Source organism: Artemia franciscana, chromosome 5 (assembly GCF_032884065.1).
Source record: "Artemia franciscana chromosome 5, ASM3288406v1, whole genome shotgun sequence".
NCBI classification, from domain to species: domain Eukaryota; kingdom Metazoa; phylum Arthropoda; class Branchiopoda; order Anostraca; family Artemiidae; genus Artemia; species Artemia franciscana.
The window spans coordinates 18667202-18693090 of record NC_088867.1 but is presented as its reverse complement, the minus strand read 5'-3'; the positions used below and the strand labels follow the sequence as shown (position 1 = coordinate 18693090).

The window sequence follows — 25889 nt, the reverse complement described above, 5'->3', positions numbered from 1 at the left end:
ACCTTAATTCAAATAGAAGCATGCAAACATTTTCAATTTTTGTAATTAAAAGCATAACTTGAGCACGCAGGCCCTCCAGAATCTCCTCTACAAGGCTCTATAAAAAAAAGGGTGGTATGGCCGACTTTGTTTAAACTGAAATAACTCAATGATGTTCAACATGCATGACTGGAAAGGCAGATTGGGCGAATGACCAACCCAATACCCTCGACCCAATCGTGACAACTTTTTTGCAGAAAGAGAGGACTTTTTTATCTTGTTTGAAGAGGAATCACGCAAGGATTCAAAATTTTAATGTTTCTTTGTGTTGCAAGATGAAGGGGGCTCCCTGGCCCCTCAAACACACCCAACCACATTCCCTTTGTCCCTTTTGTCACACATCACCCCAGGAAATATCTTACAGGCGTAATTTTTTTAGGGGTGGTGATCATTTTTGAAGCTGTTTTCTGCAATGAATGAACACATGTGTAAATAGTAGGGTTTGAGGCTGAATGAACGCCCCCCAATATTTATTGAAACCTGAATGTTACTACTACTAATAACCCACCACAGCACCAAACCGCCTGAGGCCAACACAGGTACGCAAGCTCCTCCTCCATCCACATCTATTCAAAGCCTCTCTCTTTAAACCATCCCAGGAAGTTCCCATTCCCCTGAAATCTTTCTTTACGACATCTCCCCACCACAGCCGTAGACGACCTGCTTTCCATTTATCCATAGACGGTTGGTCAAAAAGGATACTCCCCCCAAAAAATGTCTTGGGGGTTGTCTTTTGGAAAAGATGAACATCTGTTTAAACAGCAGGAGTTAAGGGAGGATGGCAGTTCCTCCAATATTTCGTAAAAACTAAATATGATATGAGAACCAAAGGTTAATTTGCAAACAAAATTATAAACAAAAACAAATGTAGGATAATTTTTGTTCATACCAAATTTTTACCGTCGTCCTTTACTTTCATTTGGAAAAAAAATGGTTTGTCAATATCTAATTCTTTATTAATTTATATATATTAATTACATTTAATTTAACATTTCTAATTTTCTTACATATTTAATGAATCCACAGGTCAGGAAACAAAGCATATAGCGCTTACTAAAAGATTATTTCAGCATGTTAAAAAAAAACATATAAAAAAGGAATACAGACAATAAAAGTGGCATAGTTACTAGGTTTTTATTCTTGAAATAATGAAGATACATTTAATAGCCACTACGAGTTGATCGTTTTCGAAAGCATGATATAGGATTAAAGTAACATTGATAGAATCGAATCTGACGTTTCCCAGGAGGGTTGGCGAATTCTCCACGATCCACACGGCTTGGAGTGAAAAATTTAGATTTCTTTAAATTTTCATAGCTCTGTAATGGATTTTCTTTGCTGGATTCTGGAGCTTCGTCATCGCTTAATATGTGCTTTAAATACCGAATAAAGTCGATTCTTTCTGATCTAGAGCCAATTCTGTTGATGATTGGTTGATATTTCATCTCTGGTGTTGATCCTCCAAAAGTGTCGTAGCTAACCTAAAAAAGAATCAAGTGTAAATTCATAAAATAAAAAAAAGACAAATAATGTACCTGAAACCACAAAGCAGCTACCATTTCTTCCATTTTAGGAGACGAGACAAGTCTACAAAGCATTTTTAAAGGGAGAGGCTAATGTATCAAAAGACAAATTTTCGCCAGGAAAGTGAAATCTTCTTTCAAATTTTTCAAAACAATTAAATTCTCCTGCCCTTCATAGTCTTCTATTAAGGAGGGGTTCTTTTACAATTCCCATTTTTTCCATTCAAGCAAGATGTTACAGATTCTTTAAAGGGTTCCTACTCATATGGTGGGGTATGCAAAGATGGGGTATTCATCTGAGATTGGTACGAATGAGCCAACCTTCTTGAGCAATGCTGGCCATCAAATGTAAATTTATGTGTTTACACCTTCCGCTCTCACAAGAGAGGGCAGAATTTAATAAAATATACTTGCAGACTTTGAATAGCCCTGACTCCCTGTGTTGTTATTTTATGCACCAATTGTTCGAAGTTTTCTTTCACGTAGCTTATTTCATTTTAGATTGTTTAAATCTTACTTTGAGACGTATTTGAAACATCAAAACTCAATTTTTTATTTAGTTCTGACGAAAATGCAGGCACTGTACCAACTCAAGCAGTAAGCTGGGATTTGTTGACACGTTTGTTCTTCCAGGGCTGACGATTAACAAGGCTAACTGAAAAATTTAACTCTTCAAATAAACAAGGTTGGGAATTGGGAGGGATTAATGGGCTGTCGAAATAATTTCACATAAGTGTAGAATGTTTATTTTATTTCAGGGTAGAGAATGCCCAGTCTGTATATCTCAAATTCTCCCATTCCGTATTTTAAAACAACGCCCTTTGTTAAGGAACTGTTAAATAACGTCAAAATAACTTGGTAGACAAGAATTCACGGAAAGGACTAGGCCGAAAGAGACATTGAAAAGAGATATTGAACAAAGCTGAATGGCACAGGGCTGAACCAAGTCCACGCTAGAGAAGTTAGCAATTCAATTGACGAGAACTTCATTAAAGAGGCTCGCAATGGCTTGTGCTGCCATCGGTTGCTACTCTGAAAAGTAACTCTCCATAGTTTTTGGTGAAAAAATCACTAGGTCGAGTTTTATTTTACTAGATCTTGCTCAAAACTTCACGTTTTACGACATTTGTTTCTTTTTCATGAATTTTTTATTTTATGTGGATTTTTGCTTCATAAAGAAAAAGTTAAAATTCAGTTTGTAAAACAGACAAATTATGAGTAAATTATTTAATAAATTAATTTGCTGATAATTCCTTATTAGAGTAATATTCAGCTTATAGAGAGCAACAAACATCAAAACTATGGCCTAAAAACCTTTAGAATGTCGGGGAATTAAAAAAAATTGTGCAATTAAAATCACACCAGGAGAAAAAACTAAACGTGACAAACCTGGGATGTCATCACAGTGTGAAAAACGCAAAAAACACAATATGTATAGAAAAAGAAAAACAGCGAATTTTAGACATAAATTTAAACCCATAAGTAACATAAGGAAAAAGTATGAGAATCTAGCAATAGAGGGGGATGAGTTTTTCTATTTTTATAATAAAATATTGGGAGGACAGGACAAATTGCTTTGCTCCCATTCGAATCTGTGACAAGTGTAAAAGCTGGACGATTTTTTTTCTAATGCTGGGTTTCTGATAACAAAAGTAACTGGATCTTGGAATTGCCAAATATAAAACCATGCCCAAAGTAAAATTTTAATTTCTACAAAATGACATAAATAAAAATAAAGAGTCACCAGATGTGCCATAAGTCCTTTATATACAAAAAGCAGAGTCGTTGAAATAGTTGTTTATTATGTTCTATAGCTGGTTTGTCAATATACGAAATGGCCTACTAATGGTTAGGTACATACTTAGAAGACGTTCAGGCAATTGGCTCCCAAGGCGTTGAGACGGCTGCAACAATTTCTCGTAGTTTCATTTTGCCGATTTTTCTGTAGTTGTGTCTCACTCATAACTGAATGCCTTCTCTAGGCTAAAATTGAAGTACGTGCATTGCAGCAGTTCAATTAGTCTGTTACAAAGCAAGGTGGCTAATAATTCACTACCGCTTCATGTAAATTGGTGCCCACAAATTTGACTAATCCGGTCAATTTTACCAGAGATAGCATCAGAGCCAAAGATGAATGAGGATGCGAGGGGACTAACCTTCACAAAATCAAAACAAAATCTTGGAATGCAACAACTTCACTAGGTTTTCACAAAATGTTATTAGATATAATTGATTTTTATTAGATTCAGCTATTTTTTGTTAGATTTTTATTATATTTTTTAGATATTTTTTTTATATTTCTTTTATCTTTATTAGATTTTTATTAGATTCAGCTAAGTTTACTTAGTGAGCTTGCTTTTTAATAGAACTGGTACAATTTCACTAGTGTGACAACCATGGCGTCGTTGACTGTAGCACTGTATCGTTTCACATATGTCCAACTACCATGTCTTTATTTCACATATCTGCATTTGGCATAGATAAAGGGACACTGATGTTCCAAGTTTTCATCTTCCCTACTGAGCAGGAAATTGAGGTGTTGAGAAATGGATAAGGAAATTACAGGAAATTGAGAAATTGGACCTCAATTGAGTAAGATTAAATTAGACATTATCTCGTCTTCTGTTTCACCTCAGGATTTTGGGTATTATTACTAGTCTAGTAATATAAATACTAATTTATAAACAATTTACTAGCCAAGGGTGTCGAATCTCCCTTATTCTTAGTTGATTTTAACACCAAACTAGACGTGGACTATTTAATTGATTGGAGCCTGGTTGGAAAAGCTTGAGTTTATTAGTATAGTGCCATCTTGTTCCAAATATGTCGTGATATAATATGTTCTGTATGTTTATATATCTTATCTGTCTTTGACTTAAATGAAGAGACATTGTTGTTTCAAACTCCAATGGTCTATAATTCCAAATGTTTGTGTTAAAGCTTTAATCCGATCGGTGATCCGTAAAAGCTATATTAGAAAGTTGCCTAAGATAAAGGTAGATTTTTGCCAATTTTCTGCAAAGTTACCTTTATGACATATTTACACACAGGGTACATTTTTGGCTCTGTTGCTGTACGCATTTACGTTTAATTGAACCGTGTAGCAATATTATGCCGTTATAATAAAAAAAAAATTTCAATAGATTGTAAGACTAAATTGGGTGCAGTCTTATTGAGTACATCCAAAGATCGTTTTTTTTCTTCTTTTGCATTACATATACTTTTTTGAGCACTGCAGACAGCTTGGCAGAACCTCCTTGCACAAATACATGCTGTGTTTTCGTTATTTACTGGCTGGAAATAGTTCTAGTTTTAATTTCTTGATATTTTTCATTTTTTTTTCGTACGCGGTGGAATTTTTAAAGTAAGAGAATGGCCACAAAACTTAAGACCTAACACAGTCTTTGTCATCACTTAAAAATTGTGAGATGAACAACCAAACAGTACAATATTTTGCGCCAAAATATACAACCTATATATCGTTTCATATGTGCTTGGTGGGGAAAATAACTCGATTGTATGTCTATCACCAACAGATTGCCACATACACACGTAACTAATAAATTCCAAATTAGATAATTCCGTATTAATATTATTTACAGTCGTTTCAGAAACATATCTATGAAGACAAATTGTCCAATCTTAAAATTTAACGGAAACAAAATGTACGACCCAAGTATCACGTTGATACAACCCCTCTTCTCTGATGAAGAACAAGTCTTGCAATTCTAGGAGTTCACTCTCTTGCAGTCTTGCTTACAGTTCACTCTATGTGATAACGGAGAAATCTTCGGAAAAGAAAATTTAAAGTCTTCTAGCACCTGAACCGTTCAAATCAAGGCATAAAATACCTTCCTTACTGTCTCCTTGGCTGTAGCTACTCTTCTACCAATTTCATTATTCTCCTACCAATTACATTCATTAATTCTCCTACCAAGGCATTAGTTGATGTGGGCAGGATGCCCATATTTTGTGGATGACTTCAAGAATTCTTCCACTCTCTCCCCTTGATACAATAATACTTACCTTATAGGTCTAGAGCAGGTTTGAAGCTATAGAAGGAAAATATGCAATTAAAAATCTTTATTCTCGTGTTCCCTTGTCCCAGGGTGTCTACCCCATAAATTTCAACTCAATCAATTAAAAAAAGAACAGTCCCACTTTGCTGAACGGTTTTCAGTGGGAGTTGGAAACGGGCTAATTTCGTGTCTGAAACCAAACAGATGCAAAATTGTGCAGGTTTTCGGTTCAAAAGAGCTGAAACCTACCTACCTTTCCACTTAAAAGTCGAAGGTTGGGGAAAAAGTGCTTAAGGGCCAACTGTTCTACTCCCCCTCATTAATATAAGCTTAAAATTCTTGCGTGATTCATTGAAAAAAAGATACAACATACCTTCCGTTCTGCTAAAACTTTGCATTACAAGGAACAAGGAAGGGGGTATTGAACGGTGTAGCATGTCTAGCTTTCTGCTAAACAGTTGATAAGGTGAGTGGGAGTGGCCTTGGACTCATTTTGTATCTCAAATCATGTAAATTGAACATCATTGTGCCTTTTCAATTGAAACAAGGTGTGACACACCTAATTTTCCATCAATAGGTAGGAAATAGCAAGGGCAAGGAGTTTCGGAGGGGCCACAGACTGACTTCGGTCCTCTAGCGGTTGGGATTAAAAATTCTTATCTGATTATGGTCAAAAGAAGATGCAAAATGCAGAGTATCATTCTAAAAAGCCTGCGGGGCATCGAAGTGCTCTTCGGAGGGACAGGCTCCTATTTTGTTCTCCAATCCCAAAGAGTGTAAATCTTTAATGATTCCGATTGTACAATGTGCAAAATACCTACCTTTATGCTAAAAGTTGGCTGTGGCAGGAGTAGGGTGGCATTGGAAGGCCTCTCTTCTAATGTTACCTTTCTTTTTCCTCCCTTCGAAGGGAAGCTAGAGTATGTAGTGGCCCGCTTTGGTGCCCATGTCAGAGAAATTGAGGATACTTGACAAACTCCTTTTGACGAGACTGCGAATGGCCATCGGGACACTTCAGCTCTTCGATCGTATAAGTTGAAATCCGTGCTTGATTCTAAATCTTGAGATGCAATAGTCCATCTATTTGACAAAATGTTGGGATAGGATAACAGGGGAGTTGTTTCAAGAAGAGGCAATGGACAGATTTTTAGACTCCAGCTTAGTTTTGTAACAAATCAGGTTTTAGTTTATTTTTGAGAAGACTCTTTATGAGCAAAGATTTCAAAGTGGAGTATGTTATGAATAAATTTTTCTAAAGAATATAATGCAATACATATTTATCAACCCAAGAAGAAGTAACGATCAGGGTTAAATAGTAAAATTTTATCTCACTTGATTGAAAAATTGATTTTTTTTTCTGTGGGACAACTTTCTAATATTACTACTAAGAAAGGAGCAGAGAGAACCCCTCTACATTACCTTTAAATATAGCCTTTATTAAGCATATGTGATACTTTTTCTTTAGCTTGACTACTAATAGTGAAATTAAAATCACATACTCAATGGTATCATAAACAGAAATGGCTTATAAAAGTAGATAGCAGCAGTTTTGGGACCCTTGGAAAAATGCTCCTTTCTTGCATTTCTATCTCTCAAATCTTTTTTTGTTAACATTGAAATATATCTTCTTTGGTACTTGCAATGGAGAAAATCGAAAAACGACAAGACTGGCCCTGCTAGATTTAAAAAAAATATATTTTACTTTCAGCTTGAATGCGAAAAAACGGCTCGAAAAACGAAAGCTTAGCAGAATAACAGCTGGTAATTTTCTCTGACATAGATTATAAAATCGAATTTATCTCGCATACTGTTCTGTGGAAGGCAGACATAGAGAAGGAGAGTTTTGAAAATACAAATAAAAAATCAAACAAAAAACTCACGTAGTTCAAGTAGGGGTTTTCCGAATCCACATGCGTGCCAAATTGCCTATTGATTCGCAAATGTGGCGTTTGACTGAAACAATTGGCTAAACAGATAGTCATTAAAAGTGTGATTATTAGGACACCCATCGCGCAGGCGTATAACCTATAAGAAACATGGCAATAATATTCAAATCAGTGTTAATATACTCTAAACATTATTGTTTTAGACAATGCAAAATTGGTTCCATTGTGCTTAAGTAGCCCCCCCCCCTAGTAGTATTTCTTCTCTTGGTTCATACAGCTACGACAAGAATTTTCTACATGTGCTGGCGTCGCAAGTTGTGATAATGAATATTCACATCTACTGAAATATTACAGAGTTTAAAGTTCATAACCGAACTGAAAAATTTGAAAGAGAAGAGAAACTCGAGTTTTTCCCCTGTCGGCCTATCTGGAATAAAAAAGGTATGTCTCAAATGATAACAATTTTGCAAGTGATCGAACAAAATAATACTAAGCCTTTCGAAAAGACGTCTTTTTCGTAAATAATATCATTTTCCTTGCGCCTCTAGGTAGTAGTCATCTTCACGCGTCATTGCTGGTTCAGATATAGGATTTTTTTCTTTAATATAATTCTTCAATCCCAGGGAAATAGAAAGTATACTTGTGGTACTCTTGTACTCTTGGTTCCTTTAAACTCCCATACCCTCGGTTCCTGTAAAAAACACATAGAAAGATTTTTTTTGGGGAAGAATAGTTGATTATAAGATTTTTTAACTATTGTAGTTCTAAATTTGAAATCTAATGGAGTGTATTTTTTTTTCATGATTTCGGGCTGGTTCTTTATGTCGCTGACAAAGTGAGATTTGTTCTTCGTGTGAGCATTCGTGTGAGCAGTGCTTCTCATTTATTTTGTCTAGACCTAGTTCAATACCCTGCGAATTATGAATAGGTAGTGTTAATTTTTTCCAGTTAACGGGCCTTTTGGGATTTTTTTGGATTGTAGATTTTTTGTATTTTTTGAATAAAAAAGATCTTAAACTTGACAAATATTGTGACTCAAAACTTTTCGTTCTTTTTACTGGCTCAAAATATGATACAGCAACAAAAGGCAACTACACCAACACGTAGAAAAGATGGGTAATTTGGCTCTTTGTCCTGACGTGCACTTCAGGAATAATGTGATTGGCTAGAAAAGAAAAATGTGACGATTGACATCTAAAAATAAACTAATGGAATTAAATCATACTTTTTATCATGGAATTCAAGGCCGTATCCAGGGGAGGGGTTAAGGGGTTTGACCCAGACCCAAATGTTTTTCCAAGTCGTAAAAACATAACAAAAAGGCGCATAAAATTTTTTGCTACATTTTAAAAGTTTTAAATCCATCCTCCCTAAAAATATCTCTTTCCCCCAAACAAAACCCTGGATACGGCCCAGGTGGAAATAGAAAACTAATTGAAATGCATAAAAAATATTGCGCTTGCGTAATTCGACTTTGATTTGCAACTGAGACACACAGCTCATTTAAATGCATCCTTTTTTTGAAAGCTTTTCATCCTTGGTTTACATTATTTACAGCTTGTACCTTTTATTTTACGTTATTTTGTTTTGAATTTTGTGCTAGCATAAACACTGATGTAAAAATTGCTAGCCACCCTGAATTTTCTTAAAGTTAAACTATAGTGTAGGATTAGCAGCCATGTATGGCAGTAGGAATTGTCATATGATCCCTTCAATTCTTAATGTATTACGTCTTAATATTCCAAAACCAAATGTACAATATAATGAAAAAAAAAATCTAATTCTGTTCTTTGAAAACGTAATTTCAGTGGCGAAAAGTATTACAAAACTGGCATACATAACAATATGAGAATAATCGTTTAATTGTGCAGACAATTTAATGTTTAAAAGGAAATATAAGAATAAAAATTACATTCATCAGATTTTCTCTAATAACTTTTTTTTAGTAAAGTAAAGTTTAAAAGCAATATATAGACTTCAGTTTTCTTGAATGGTTTGTAAGGGAAGTACCTTAATCCACCTCACATGTGTTTGCCAAACCATAGATTAGTCCATACCATAAAAGCTTGTGTTCGAGTTCAATTTATAGATGTATACTTAAGGATCTTGCCCTATTTGGATTTCTATTTGAGTGTATGAGGTTAGGCCATTCTAAGGTGGGAGGCCTATGGGAAAATATTACTTTGGGTCTTTTAAGCCAGTATATATGTAAGCAACATGGGTCAAAGTCAGTATGTTATTTGTTTTTATGCATTCAAGTAAGACCTTGGATTCAGCTATCGAAAAATACTAAATCATGGCCTATTATGTTCACTCAAAAGACTATGATAAAACACCCAAAAGACCAAAAGATCTATTTTCGAAATTTTGGCTTAAAAAACCCAAAATATCATTTTGAGTCTTTTAAGCCAAAAAGTGCATTAAGTTTTTTACGTATTCAAGTACTAGAGGCTCAATTATAGACAATGGACTTGTCCATCCAAAGTATATTAAGTTATGGACCACAATGTTCACTCAAAGACTATGAAATATAATCCTGGTAGCTGCAAAGAGTGCTGGACACTAATGAGCCAAAGTACAAACTTTAAGCTATCTAAATTTGTGGAAAAACCATTCCGGAATTCTCCCATTGATGTAAATAATATGACAGTGTCCCCATCTATACACCGTTCCTGAATTCGAAAGATCCTCATAGTTTAGATTCCAAAGGCACTGCCCTGGGTGCCAAATCCAGTAAAGTGTTACCATCAGATGGCGTAACAGCTAAATTTACTTTTCTTTATAATTGAGTATATGTGGTGGAACTTAAATCAAATATTGAGTTCTAAGCCCATATTTCCCTAATCTAGTAAGTTCAAAATACAAAATTTAAAGGAGTATACGGCAAAGTTTTAATCTGCTCTTTTCTTGAGAACTAATTACAAATGCAAGTCAGGATAATCCTACATCCTAAAATAGTTGTTTCTTGGTTCTCCTTAACAAAGGTAAAAAGTTTAGAACATTTGATGAGATTATCAGTAGATGTCAAAATAGTTCTTGGAAATCATTATATAGGCTTTGGTTAATACAATCTTCTTAGAACACAGTTCAAAGAAATTATTTATGTATTCTGAGCGATAAGGAATTAATTTACTTTGACAATTGAAACGTTTGTCGATGCAACAAGAATCTGAATCCGAAGCATGCTGATGAAAAACGATTTAATTCGAAGGACATGTTCAAATAGTTAATGCTTAACGGGCTCAATTCATACAGTGATACATTAGAAAACAAGATACACTATTATGTTACTATAGATTTTTATTTATTAAACGGAGTATTATGAAAAAGGGACTGCAGATTGAAAATATAGTCTTAGGATCTTAAAATGTCCTTAGAAAACGTAAATTGTTGCATTTTTGAATTTGACTTCTTTTTATTTTTTTTTTTTTTTGTCTATGACAAAATTTACAGAGCCACAAGCTTTTACCGACTGTCCAAATGCGGTATCTGTAATATCTCATGAATGATTTGGGTGTCAGATTGAGGCTTTTAGTGAGTTTCAGAGGGAGAGGCAACAACGGTTCAAGGCCTGTTTCAAAATCACGTTTTAGGGTCAGACTGGAGGTTATTTGTGAGGATCATGGCAGGATTGGAATCCAGGTAGGAATTTTGTTTCGAGTTTTTGGGGTGCAACCAGCATCAAATCATTAAGATTCAATATAGGCCTACACTACAAATCTGTCCTTTTGAGAACAGTTTAGCAAAAGGTTTTGGGTCAAAACTTCAGATAAAACTTTAAGACGAGACAGTGACAATATATCGTGCACTGTTTCTATATTTACAGTTTCGTTGCTTGGAGGAGATTTTCCTCCTGCTTTTCACTTATAGGTGAACTTTTTTCTGTTTAGACTTGTTGTTTTTTTTTTCATTTTTACTACTAAGAATGTATCCTTTTCCTTATTTATTTTTTTTTCTTTGATTATTATGAGTTTAAATATTTAGATTTAAATTTGGTACATTTGTAACCTCATTTCATACCTAAGAGGTCATCACCCGTTTTATCGTTTCATATCTTGTTAAAAAAGTTGAAATAGAAAAATATTAGAAAAACAGAAAAGGCTTGAGAAATAGAAAAACTTATGCAAAACCCCAAGATTTGTCAAGGAAATCTACTAAAAATAGCTTTGTAAGGACGCCATTTTGAATGTCCACACAACAAACAATGTAATTCCAAAAATTTTTTTGTAGATAACCCTCAGAAACCACTATGATCGAGATGCTGTAGAGTGGCTGTATATTATTTTACGAATCCTTTTATTAAGAAGTCAGGGTACTAATGTCAGTGTACTAAATCACGAGTTTTGAGTTAGACTTACCTTTAAACACACCAAGAACGTAAAATGTATAGAAGAAGTTTATTGTTTCCACTGTGTTTACTAACTGATTAAGAAAAAAAGAAAAAGCAAATGTATAGTATTTTGAAATCTGATGTTGTAGCAGGTGCAAACTGAGTAATTAGGAAAAAGTGCGGGAGAAAAAAAGTTCAATAAGCGGGAAGAATGAAACATAAGGGAATGTTGCGGTCAGGGATGTTCTCTTCTTTCGTAATTCATCAGCGGTTTACCCAGCATTTGACTCGAAAAGTGAACAATCAGCGAAAGAAAGAAATATTCTTTTGATGCTTATGACTTGGATGGTTTATCTTATTTAATGCCTTTAATACATTTAAAGGAAAAACAAGGTTTTTCAACTAAAAGTAAAGAGCAACATTAAATTGAAACTCCCCCTAAACGTTCCCTAAAAGTTTCACCTTAATACTCTTAGCGTCATGAGTTACAGTAACTGTAATGGTAGTATTAATTGTGTACACATAGTGCCTCTTGGCTAGTTCGAAATCCACCACTACTTACCATTAAAGGTTTAACTTTATAATGTAAGCCGTTTTGAGATATTGCTTCATCACCTTTTTGAAAATCCACATGCTCATGGTTTGTTTTGATTTAGTTCAAAAGCCACCTAAATGTAAAACAGTTCGTGGTAACGAACTGTAGTAAGGAGTGACCAGGCTCAATAGTAACCGAAACTCTAAAAATGGAATTCGATACCAATGAATACATCAAAAGAATTAAATTTTGATGACGAAGTTAGGAAAAAAAAAGTTACGAGCCTGAGAAAACTTGCCTCATTTTATAAAATAGAGGGAAACACCCCCTAAAAGTCATACGATCTTAACGAAAATCACACCATCAGCTTCAGTGTATCATAGAACCTTGTTGTAGAAGTTTCAAACCCCTATCTACAAAAATGTGGAATTTCGCATTTTCTGCCAGAAGACAAATCACGGATGCGTGTTTATTTGTTTGTTTTTTTCCCAGGGGTGATCGTATCGACTCAGTGGTCCTAGAAGGTCGCGAAAGGGCTCATTCTAACGGAAATTAAAACTTCAAGTGCCCTTTTTAGGTGACCAAAAAAATTGGAGGGCACCTAGGCCCCCTTCCCACGCTCATTTTCCCCCAAAAGTCACCGGATCAAAATTCTGAGATAGCCATTTTATTCACCATAGTCGAAAAACCTAATAACTATGTCTTTGGGGACGACTTACTCCCCCGCAGTCCCCGTGGGAGGGGCTGCAAGTTACAAACTTTGACCTGTGTTTAAATATAGTAATGGTTACTGAGAAGTGTACAGACGTTTTTAGGGGGATTTTTTTGCTTTGGGGGGGGGGTTGAGGAGGGGGGGTTACGTGGGAGAATCTTTCCACGGAGGAACTTATTATGGGGGAAGAAACTTCCAATGGAGGGGGCGCAGGATTTTCTAGCATTATTTAAAAAACAATGAAAAAACAAATATGAAAAGTTTTTTCTACTGAAAGTGAGAAGCAGCATTAAAACTTAAAACGAACAGAAATTATTACGCATATGAGGGTTTTACCTCCTCGTAATACCTCGCTCTTTACGCTAAAGTATTTTTAGTAATTTCAACTATTTATTCTACGGCCTTTGTAATTCAGGGGTCATTCTTAAAGAATTGGGTCAAAATTTAAGCTTTAATGTAAAGAGCGAGGTATCGACGAGGGGTGAGCCCCCTCACATACGCAATAAAAACATACGAATATAGAGGTTCGCCACGTAATTTACTTCGTAAGTTACGTATATTTTTTACTTATGAAAACGTTCGTAAAAAATTAACACCTCGCTCTTTACGCTAAAGTTTGACTCTTTCTCTTAACTCTATTTTTAAAACAGTAAGAAACTTTAGCGTAAAGAGCGGGGCGTTGAGGAGGAAAAGCCCCTTTCATATACAGAGTAAATCGTTTTAAGTTTTAATGTTGCTCCTTACTTTCATTTAAAAAAACTTGTTTTTTTATTTAATTTCTGGACGTTTTTGAATTAATGTATGTTTTGATCTTGGCTCTCCGCACATAAATAATTAAAAGGAAATTTGTATATTAATTAATTGCAATTAATCGGAAGATTTTGAGAAAAAGGAGCGAGGGAGGAGGCCTAGTTGCTCTCCAATTTTAGGATTACTTAAAAAAGCAACTAGAACCTTTAATTTTTTACAAACGTTTTCATTTGTAAAAATATACGTAACTTACGAATTAACTTACGTGACGGACTTCTATATTCGTATGTTTTTATTGCGTTTATGAGGGGGTTCAACCGTCGTCGATACCTCGCTCTTTACATTAAAGCAGAAATCTTGTCCCAATTGACCTCTGAATCACAAAGGCCGTAGAATAAATAGTTGAAATTACTAAAAATACTTTAGCGTAAAGAGTGAGGTATAACGAAGAGGTAAACCCCTCATATGTGTAATAATTTTTGTTCATTTTAAGTTTTAATGCTGCTCCTTACTTTCAGTAGAAAAAACTTTTCATATTTTTGTTCCTTGTTTTTTCAAATAATGCTAGAAAATCCTGCGCCCCCTTCATTGAAATTCTCTTCCCCCATGAGAAGTTTCTCCATGGAAATATCCTCCCACATAGCCCCCCTCAACTTTCCCCCCTAAACCAAAAAAATCCTCCTGAAAACGTCTGTACACTTCCCAGTAATCATTACTATATGTAAACACAGGTCAAAGTTTGTTACTTGCAGCCCCCCCCCACGGGGACTGCAGGGGAGTAAGTCGTCCCTAAAGACATAGTTATTAGGTTTTCGACTATGGTGAATAAAATGGCTATCTCAGAATTTTGATCTGGTGACTTATGGGAAAAAATGAGCGTGGGAGGGGGCCTAGGTGCCCTCCAACTTTTTTGGTCACTTAAAAAGGACACTAGAGCCGTTAGAATGAGCCCTTTCGCCACAATCTAGGACCACTCAGTAGATATAATCACCCCTGGGAAAAAAAACAAAAAACAAATAAACACGCATCCGTGATCTGTCTTCTGGCAAAAAATGCAAAATTCCACATTTTTGTAGATAGGAGCTTGAAACTTCTACAATAAGGTTCTTTGATACGCTAAATCTGATAATGTGATTTTCGTTAAGATTGTATGACTTATAGGGGATGTTTTTCCCTATTTTCTAAAATGAGGCAAATTTTCTCAGGCTCGTAACTTTTGCTATGTATAACTGATCTTGATGAAACTTATATATTTAAAATTAGCATTAAAATGCGATTCTTTTGATGTAATTATTGGTATCAAAATTCCATTTTTTAGAGTTTCGGTTACTATTGAGCCGGGTCGCTCCTTACTACAGTTCGTTACCACGAACTGTTTTAAAAAAGTGTAAGAGCCTAACTATAGATAAAATTAAATCATAGAATCAGATTTTTATGACGATCCTAAATATGTATTTGTTTATTAGTAATTAGTGCAGTTATTAATACAGACGAAAGTTTGCATAAATATAAAAAAACAAGGAGAACAACTTAATAAGGGGCAATTTTTGTTACAGTTATGAAGTACAAAGGTGTAAAATATATTGGTTTTTGGTATTCAAAATGAAATTAAAAATACTGAATTAAAAAATTTTATTAGATTTTCTTAATCTTAGTTTTAATGTTTTACTCTGAACAAACTACGTTGAAAATGCGTTACTTTTTATAAACACTGAATCTAAAGGCATTAAATATTTTGGTGTTTTATAACCATGTTCATAACTACCGATGTTGCTAAAAAAATATCCATCCAACGCTTCGGAATTGCTCAACAGAACTGAATGCTGGGAGTTGACATTTTATTTTTCATAAGTAGTTTATTGTTTTGTGAATTTTTTTTATTTACTTGCTTTTTTTTATTTTTATATGCTTTTACTTTAATTGACATACTTTTTTAATTGCCTTTAGACAAATGTTTGTCTCTAAGCTTCATTATTCATCAAAAACCAAACAGGGATCACTGAAATATTGACCGTTTTTTGAGTGTTACCAAAAGCATTGTGTTCATAAAACTTTACAGTTACGTGAAATATAATTCAACAAATACAAAAAGTTTTTCAACTAAAGTAAGGAGCAAGTTTAAAACTAGAAACAAATTGAATTACTCTGTTTATAAGGGGGGCTACCCCATTCTTAACACCTTGCTCATTAAACAAAATTTTTTATTAGTGCTTTGAAAAATCTTTTTATTGTCCAACGGCAAATTTTCTTTAAAAATTTAGACAAAGGCCAAACTTCACAGTACATAGTAAGGAGCTAAGGAAGAGCAGCTTCCTTCATATAAAGAACAATCTGTTCAAATAGGTTTCAAAACTGTTCCTCGCTTTCAGTTGAAAATCTCTTTTTCTTTGTTTAATTTCTGATTTTTTTTTTCTAAATTATACCCAGGCCTAAATAAAATATAATTTAAGTACCAGTCCTTTAAGTCCCTGGTTAATTGCTATTGAAATGTGTATATCAATAATAGTGCGTTGATTAGTACCGTCCCTAGTTTAAATTTGCAAATTGCAATTTTGGACAAATTTTGAATATACTTAAAAAATTGGCGTGAATAGTGTTTTTGGTAAAAAGTCCTTGTTAATATTACTACTAAGGAATTACGGTTGAATGAAAATGAATATTATTGTTTCTATGAATGGATATTCTCTACAATAGGATTTTCTTATCGATAAATACATTACATGCGTTTGTTGAAATACAGTTAAGTACTTCATATGAATAGAAAAAGAACCATATTACCATTTAAAATTTATGAAAACCAGGTTCTAGCAAAACTTGCCGCCCCAAAGAAATTTCCTGGCGGAGCTGATGATGGCCTGCCTTACATTTCCCACATCTGTGCTGGTAGGTGCGGAAATGGAACATTTTAGCTGTATAGAAAAGAATTTAATTAATTCCTACTCCCCCCTACCTTTTTCAAAATTTATCTGAAGGCTTATGAAGAGTAAGCAGTTTGGCCATTAAAATGTATTCTTTTAGGCATCTATCCCACCCCACACTAAAGAATGACTCACCCCCCTATTTATAGCTGATACCAACTTGCATATCACCAAACGTAGTTTCATTACAATTAAAATTACAAGTGAATAAACTTTGTTGAATCGAGTACTGTCATCGTGTGGCATTGCTTCTTTTGCAACTTGGAAGCCTAAACTGTAATTTATTGATACTTTTAAATCAATTAGCTTCTCAGAATCTTAAATTGATTACAAATTCGTCTTCTTTGGGGTAAAGTCATAGTTTGGTGCTTTAAAATGACAGACAACAAGACTTTCCCCTGGTCCAATATCTATGGTCAACTAAAAAAGAGCTTTAAATTTACGTCTGAATGAGCTTCCTCCCAATTATCTATGACCTTCGGTTTGATATAATTTCTCCTAGGAAAAGACCAAACAAATAAACATGCATCGACGATGTTTCTTCTGAAAAAAAAAAAAAAATGTGAAATTCCACATTTTGAAGATCGGAGCTTTAAACCTCTGCGTTAGGGTTCTCTGATATGATGTATCTATAAAAGAGATTTTCAATAAGATCATTTTGTTTTTTTTTTTGGGGGGTGTATAAACGTCAGAGGTGGCTCGTTTGATTGGAAATTGAAAGTTCTAGTTAGCTTTTCCAGAGTAATCAAAACTTACTGGAGGGTATCTACCCCCACACACCTTTTACCCCAAATATATCCGATAAAACCTTTGAGATAGCCATTCTGTTCAAAATAGTCCAAAATTCAAATTACTATATATTAGGGATTGAGAAATCCTCAAAAGCACCTAAGACAAGAATTGTAACTTACGTAAGTTGAAAGTTCTTAAGAATTGAAAGTGATCAAAAAGTACGACGCCCCCTCCCCTTCCCTTGTGCCTTTTTTCTCAAAATGCATCTTATCAAAATTTTGAAATAGCCATTTTGTTCGAAATACAAATTACTATAATTTAGGGGTTGAGAAATCTTCCCTAGCCCCCGGGGCAAAGATTTTACCTTATGTAGGTTGCCCATTATTAGAATATAAGGCTCTGTGGAAGGGATGGTTTGGTTTTCCTCCAAATGGTGGTTTGGTTTTCAAAATAGTCCAAAATTCAAATTACTATATATCAGGGATTGAGAAATCCTCCAAAGCACCCAGGACAAGAATTGTAACTTATGTAAGCTATAAGTTCTTAAGAATCAAAAGTAATCAAAAAGTAACAAGCCCCCCCCCCTTGTGCCTTTTTTATCCAAATGCATCTTATCAAAAGTTTGAAATAGCCATTTCGTTCAAAATAGATATCTTCCCTAGCACCGGGGGCAAGGATTGTAACTTATATAAGTTGCCCATTATTAGAATATAAGGTTCTGTGGAAAGGGTGGTTGTGTTTTTTTTTACTTTGTTACTTGAATTTAGCGATTTACGTGGTAGCTTCAATTTACGGTGCAAGGGCTGTAAGTTGTGCAAGTTGCTTATTGTTACTTTGATACCTTGTTATCTTTGATCCTTTCTTTACTTTGATACTTTGGTATTTTGATATTGTTACTTTGATACTAGTATTGATACTTTGATGAATGTTTGATGATGAAAACAAAAATATAAATCTTATTTTAAAATAAGGAGTTTTTTTAAACCTCAAATTTTTTGCAATCACAAAACGAACGAAAATTAATTAAAAAAACTTTCCGAAAGTTCTTCCCCCAATTATTTCCGATAGAATTCGGGTTATGTACTTCTAATGAATGGTTTTTTCACTACAAACAAGAGCATGGCTACTGCCCGTTTCCCTAACGGTAAAAGTATCATTCTCTTACTTAAATTAAACAAAAAAACAAGTTTTTATAACTGAAAGTAAGGAGCGACATTAAAACTTAAAACTAACAGAAATTACTTCGTATATGAAAGGGGCTGCTCCCTCATTAAGGCCCCGCTCTTTACGCTAAAGTTTGACTCTTTCTCTCAAATTTACTTTTCAAAATAGTAAAAAACTTTAGCGTAAAGAGCGGGGCGTTAATGAGGGAGCAGTCCCCTTCAAATACGAAGTAATTTCTGTTCGTTTTAAATTTTAATGTCGCTCCTTACTTTCAGTAAAAAAACTTGTTTTTTTATTTAATTTCGGAACATTTTTGAATTAATGCATGTTTTGATTTTAGCTCTCCGCAGATGAATAATAAGCAAAATTTGCATATTTATTTTATTGGCTAAAAGGCTTTCTCATAGTTTTGATCGAACGATTTTGAGAAAAAAAGGAGCGAGGGAGGAGGCCTAGTTGCCCTCCAATTTTTTTGTTACTTAAAAAGGCAACTAGAACTTTTGGTTTTTTACAAACGTTTTTATTAGTAAAAAATATGCATAACTTACATATTAGCTTACGTAACAAACTTCTGTATTCGCATGTTTTATTATGTATATGAGGGGGTTCACCCCCACGTCAATACCTTGCTCTTTACACTAAAGCTTTAGTTTTGTCCCAATTCCTTGAGAATGACCCCTGAATCAAAAAAGGCCGTAGAATAAATAGTTGAAATTACTAAAAACACTTTAGCGTAAAGAGCGAGGTATTAGGAGGAGGTGAACCCCTCATATGCGTAATAATTTCTGTTCGTTTTAAGTTTTGATGCTGCTCCTTACTTTCAGTTGAAAAAACTTTTCATATTTATTTTTTCATTGTTTTTTTTTAATAATGTAGAAAATCCTGTGCTCCCTCCATGGACATTTTCTTCCCCCATGACAAATTCCTCCATGAAAAGTTCCCCAACATATCCTCCTCTTCACAACTCCTTCCTCCAACCAAAAAATCCCCCTGAAAACGTCTGTACACTTCCCAATAACCATTACTACATGTAAGCACTGGTCAAAGTTTGTAACTTGTAGCCCCTCCCACGGGGACTGTGGGGGAGTAAGTCGTCCCCAAAGGCATAGTTATAAGGTTTTTCGACTATGTTGAACAAATGGCTATCTCAGAAGTTTGATCCGGTGACTTTGGGAAAATAATTAGCGTGGGAGGGGGCCTAGGTGCCCTCCAATTTTTTTGGTCACTTAAAAAGGACATTAGAACTTTTCATTTCCGTTAGAATGAGCCCTCTCGCAATATTCTAGGACCACTGGGTCGGTACGATCACCCCTGGGAAAAAAAAAACAAAAAAAAAGCAAAAAAACAAACAAACAAATAAACACGCATCTGTGATCTGCTTCTGGCAAAAAATACAAAATTCCACATTTCTATATATAGGAGCTGGAAATTTCTACAACAGAGTTCTCTGATACGTTTAATCTGATGGTGTGATTTTCGTTAAGATTCTATGAGTTCCCCCTATTTTACAGGGGTGTTTCACCCTATTTTCTAAAATAAGGCAAATTTTCTCAGGCTCGTAACTTCTGATGGGTAAAACTAAACTTGATGAAACTTATATATTTGAAAACAGCATTAAAATCCAATTCTTTTGATGTAGCCTAGCTATTGGTATCAAAATTCTGTTTTATAGAGTTTTGGTTACTATTGAGCCGGGTCGCTCCTTACTACAGTTCGTTACCACGAACTGTTTGATAATCAATTCTCTTACTTAGAATTATCATCTTCCTACTTAAGTGGCTACAAAGTTCTGAAAAATTAGTTTACCTTTTTTATTATAATAATTGGGGAAATAGAATTCAAACCCAAGTGAGAATTGGATTAAGGATTGGTTGTTAGACCATAGTCGTTTTCAGGGAGTAGGGTTGTGTACTTCTACTGAATGGTGTCTTCAATACAAATAAGAGTATGGTTTCTGCCCGTTTCTCTAACGGCAAAAGTATAAAGCCTACTGCGTATTTGGCTCTTTACTAAAAAGAATTATATTATAAATATTTTCTGTCGTTCTCATTACAACATTGAAAATAAAATCAAAATTGCAATGAAACCAGACCAGGATTTACCAATAGGCCCACTAGGCCCTGCGGCTTTCACTATTTCCAAAGTTCTGGGGATTCCCCCGAAAATCTTGCAAAAACAGAGCGGCGAAAACGCTTGAGCCAAGAGGCCTCAAAGCTTTAAATCCGGCCTGGGCGAAACAAAATCTTGAGCTGGTGAGCTTTCAGCAATTAATGTCATTACATATCCAAAATTCAGTTTAATTTATTAGTTCTAACCAAAACTGTTAATTTATTTTAGAATAAAAAAATATCTCGAAATAGGGTGTTTTGAAAAATTTGAAACTTTGGCAATCAAAACGAACAGAAATCAATTAAAAAAAAAATTTCCAAGGAGAAGTAAAGGCCATATGAAACTTAAGATTAGAAGAAATAGAAACCTCAAAAAACTCTAACTGAAAACAACCAGAAATTACTATTAAAGAATAAATGAAACCAAAAATGAACAGAAATTAAATAAACATTCATAGAAAAAAAATACAACATGTAATAATATAAATGAAAGAACAAATCTCAAAACGAGTTTTATAAGAGGGTTTTATGTTTTACACTGAAAGAAGGAGGCAAAACCCAAACTCTTCTTTGTAGAGATTTTTGTTCGTTTCAAGCTTTTTTCCATTGTATTTGTCTCTAAGCTCAATTAAATAAAAGAAACAAGTTTTTTCAACTGAAAGTAAGAAGCAATATTAAAATTTTAAACAAACATGAATTATTACGTATATGAGGAGGATTGCCCCCATCTTCAACACCTCGCTCTTCACGCTACAGTTTTACAGGACTTTAAATAAAGTTACTTATTGTTCTAATTAAACAACCGTTGCGTCTCAGGATTCGTTTTTAAGGAATTGGGACAATATTAAAACTGTAGCGTAAAGAGCAAGTGGTTCAGGAAGAGGCAACCCCTTTATATAGGTAATAATTTATGTTTGTTTTAGGTTTTAATATTTCTCCTTACTTTCAATTGAAAAAAAACGTGCTGTTTTTTATTTAGTTTCTGATCGTTTTTTAAATAACGCCAAAAATTACTGAAAACAAAGTTACTAGCAGTATTTGCCACAAGAAATTTTCTGGTGGGGCTGATGATGGCCTGCCTTGCCTTTTCCACCTCTGTGCTGGTAGATACGGAAATGGAACATTTTAGCTGTATAGAGAAGCATTTTAATTCATTCTTGCTCTCCCCCTACCTCTTTAAACATCTGAAGCCTCATGAAGATTAAGCAGTTTATCAATTAAAATTTACTTTTTTTCATAAATTCACTCTACCCCACCTAAGCAATGACTCATGACTTACTCCCTCCCTCATTATAGCTGATACGCAATTACAGTTCACCAAACGTAGCCTAATTTCATCACAAATAAAGCGTATCAACTTGGTTGTATTCAGTACTGCCACTGCCAGTGTCCTAAGCTTACATGCAATAGTATGTATCCAAATCAAAATCCTGAAAAGTGGACAGTGACATGCTTTGAATTTGGCTGCTCACAGATTCCTTCCTTCTCCCTATTTGTGTTACCATAATTAAGCTACATCAGTTGTTAGATAAATTTAGCTAGCACACATAATGTTTTTTTTTAACATTTACAAAATAATAAATTTTACCTTTAAAATAGTCCTTTTAAGTTGAGACTACTGCACATCAGCTTGAATGTTAGCGTATAGCTTCACTGCAAAGAAGTGACAGCGATATTTCTTTAATTACGAGAAGCTAGTTTGTTTTGAGGCATGGACTGCGGAAACTTCTACGCAACTAAGCATGGAAAATTCTATTCCAGAAATTAAGTTTAGAAGTTGTTTTTTCTACCCTCTATCCTCATTTGGTTTCAAATAGGTTAGTGGGTATTTTAAAATAATAATTGAGGGCTGTCGTGTACCTATTTTCTTCAAAAATTTCCTTTTAGTAGCTTTATGACGGTTTTCATTTAGAGACTCAACGATTTGTTATGTTTACACTAATTAACAGCCATCGTATACCCACTGGTCATTTATTATTTAGAGCCCAATTTAAATGGAAAAATTTACACAAAATGAGTAGAACTGATTCCAAGCAGAAAATTTTCATAGCAGACATGCAAGAGAGTTCAAATTAGGTCCAACTAAATCTCGTAGTTTACATAGCCTCGTTTTGTATGACCATCATGCTGCACTCTTTATATGTCCTTTTTTTGTAAATCTCTTCCCAAAGAAAATCGTCCCTTAACCGTAAAAGGAGGTACGGAAATATCACTTTGAAGAATGTAGCAATAGCAAGTCCAATAAATTTGTTTTATTAATATATTTAATTACAGAAAGCTGCACAGATCTATTTTAGTTCCGTATTTTGTTATTTCTGATAAATTAGCTCTTAACAGTATTAAATAAAAAAAAAATTTTACTGAAAATAAGGAGCGACATTAAAACTTAAAACGAACAGAAATTACTTCGGATATGAAAGGGGCTGCTTCCGCATCAACGCCCCGCTCTTCAAGCTAAAATTTGACTCTTTCCCTTAATTTTACTTTTTAAAACAGTAAAAAACTTTAGCGTAAAGAGCGGGGCGTTGATGAGGAAGCGGCCCCTTTCATATATGAAGTAACTTCTGTTAGTTTTAAGTTTTAATGTCGCTCCTAACTTTCAGTTAACAAAACTTGTTTTTTTTTATTTAATTTCTGAAGGTTTTTAAACCAATGCATGTTTTGATTTTGGCTCTCCGCAGAGGAATAATCAAAACGAAATTTGCGTATTTATTTTTTTTGGCTAAATGGCTTTCTCATAGTTTTGATCGAATGATTTTGAGAAAAAAATGAACGGGGGAGGAAGCCTAGTTGCCCTCCGATTTTTTGGTTACTTAAAAAGGCAACTAGAACTTTTAATTTTTTACGAATGTTTTCATTAGTAAAAGACATACGTAACTTATAAATTAGCTTACGTAACGAACTTTTGTATTCTCATGTTTTTATTACATATTAAATAAAAAAAAACTAGTTTTTTTTAACTGAAAGTAAGGAGCGAGATTAAAACTTAAAACGAACAGAAATTATTCCGTATCTTAAATGGGTTGTCCCCTCCGCAATCCCTCGCTCTTTACGCTAAAGCTTTTAATTATTTTAAAAAGTAGAATTGTGGCAAGGAGTCAAACTTTAGCGAGTCAAGGAGTCAAACAATCTATTTATTTTATTTCAAATAATGCTAGAAAATCCTGCACCCCCTTCATTGAAATTCTCTTCCCCTATGAGAAGAGTCTCTATGGAAATATCCTCCCACATAACCCCCCCCCCTCAAATCTCCCCCCTAAACCAAAAAAATCCACTTGAAAACGTCTGTACACTTCCCAGTAACCATTACTAGGGGAGAGGGTGGCGCAGTCTGCTACAGTGGCGCACTTGATCCCACTGCCACCTGTAATTAGATTAAATTCTAAAAAAATACGCACTAGGAGGGCAGTCACGTGGTCTATGATCGTCTGCCATTTTCAATTTTTTGGGGCGATTGCAGTTTTTGAGGTATGTGATTAAGTGCTTTGAAAAATAAAATCTTGGACAAATGGAAAATATTTTTTGACTTTGCTAAGGTTTGTAGGCTACAAATAGTGCCGAATTCTGGCGAATATTAGTTCATCTGGAAGCTCAAACATTTCTAAACATAGAGCAGCCATCTATTTGTCTCTCGGTCATTATTTCAAATTTTGGTTCACAAAATGGATAAAAGAGGGCATTTCGGCTACAGTGGCGCATTTTGGTGGAGGGTATAGTGGCGCACCCCAAAATTTTTTAAATTCATAAACTTCATGCGGTAGATAGCCTATATGATAGTTTTGACCTCTACTACTACTACTACAAACTCGTCGCAGCCTTAAGCCGCCTGAGACCGACACACTGGCGAACACTTCTCCTCCATATCACCCTGTTTAAGGCTTCTGCCCCCAAAGATTTTGGGTAATTTCTTATGATCTCGCCCTAGTCTAACATGGGACATCCTGTCCCCCCCCTTCAGACCACTAAGTAGAACTAATCTAGGAATTTGATTGCCAAGGTTAAGCTGGGGTTCTAGGTTAAGCTTGGTTCAGGTTAGGCTACAAGTTCAGTAACAAAGGCTACATCCCCCAAACATTAAATATTGGTCTTTTGCAGAATGCCTAATGAAGTATAGCATATGAAGCTTGCCGTGCACGCGGTACTGGAATTGAAGCTTTCACAACGGGCTGCTGCCAAAAAATATGAGATACCAGAGACAACACTCCGTTGATATGTAAATAAGGCTTGCAACGCGTCGGACGATAAAAAGCTGACTTTAAAATTTGAGCCGAATTACCAAGTCCAGTCCATCAAGTGTTAACTGATGAACTTGAACAGCAACTTCACAATTATTTGATAAAGGCATGCAAAATGCACCATGGTTTGACACGGCTCAACGTCCGCCAATTCACTTTCGAAATTGCAAAGATGAACCAATTGAAGGTGCCATCAACATGGCATGAGAAAAAGATGACAGGGAAAGACTGGTATTACAGTTACATGAAACGCTTCCCAGACCTGTCTATCCGCAAAGCAGAGGGAACAAGCTTGGCCAGACCCACGGTGTTCAACAGAACAACTGTAAACGAGTTCTATGACAACTCAGCCTAGTGATATTTATAACTTAGATGAGACGGGGGCAACAACGGTGCAGAGACCACCAAATGTGATAGCACCCAAGCAGCACGAACAGGTGGGCCAAGTGACTTCTGCTGAGTGAGGCGAACTGACCACAGTCTGCTGCACCATCAATGCTCAAGTTAATTTCTTGCCACCTTACTTTGTCTTCCCAAGGAAAATATTTGGCTCCCAGTTGATGAATGGTGCACCACCAGGCAGTGGCGGTAGCGGTTCTGCCAAAGGATGGATGACATCTGACATCTTCCTGCTTGTCCTTGAACACGTTGTGAAACATGCCCGCTGTACAAAAGAGAGATCCATATTGCTGATAGAAGACAACCACTCTTCTCATGTGTCGATCCAGGCCATTCAGTACTGCAAAAATAATGGGATAGTGGTTCTGACTTTGCCACCCCACAACAGTGGAAAGCTACAGCCACTGAACAGAACAGTCTACAAATCATTCAAAAACTACTACAACATCGCCTGCAATGACTGGATGGTCAGCAACCCCGGACAGACAATTGGCATCTCTATCATTGCTCAACTTGTTGGAAAGGCCTTCCAACTCTCC

The 25889-nt window shown here is 35.0% G+C and overlaps 1 protein-coding gene across 2 annotated transcripts; it reads right to left on the bottom strand.

Annotated features, from left to right (window-relative positions):
- Positions 1-1154: 1154 nt before the first annotated feature.
- LOC136027050 (uncharacterized) lies at positions 1155-22393 on the bottom strand. 2 transcript variants are annotated; one of them, XM_065703976.1, is made up of 3 exons: positions 22305-22393; positions 7462-7606; positions 1155-1520 (listed from the first exon to the last, which is right to left on the bottom strand). In XM_065703976.1, exons 2-3 carry the CDS (start codon positions 7588-7590, stop codon positions 1200-1202), a joined length of 450 nt encoding a protein of 149 aa, XP_065560048.1. In that variant the 5' UTR covers positions 7591-7606; positions 22305-22393; the 3' UTR covers positions 1155-1199. The 2 variants fall into 2 exon arrangements, with proteins under 2 accessions (XP_065560048.1, XP_065560047.1); XM_065703975.1 differs by lacking the exon at positions 22305-22393 and adding an exon at positions 11826-11935.
- Between the last annotated feature and the right edge of the window lie 3496 nt (positions 22394-25889).

What these genes read in the sequence shown, in the direction of transcription:
- LOC136027050 (XM_065703976.1), bottom strand. Translation starts at nt 7,590, where the DNA reads ATGGGTGTCCTAATAATCACACTTTTAATGACTATCTGTTTAGCCAAT. An exon ending in AAAACCCCTACTTGAACTAC is followed by an intron (nt 1,521 to 7,461) that starts GTGAGTTTTTTG and finishes ATTCTTTTTTAG; the next exon opens with GTTAGCTACGACACTTTTGG.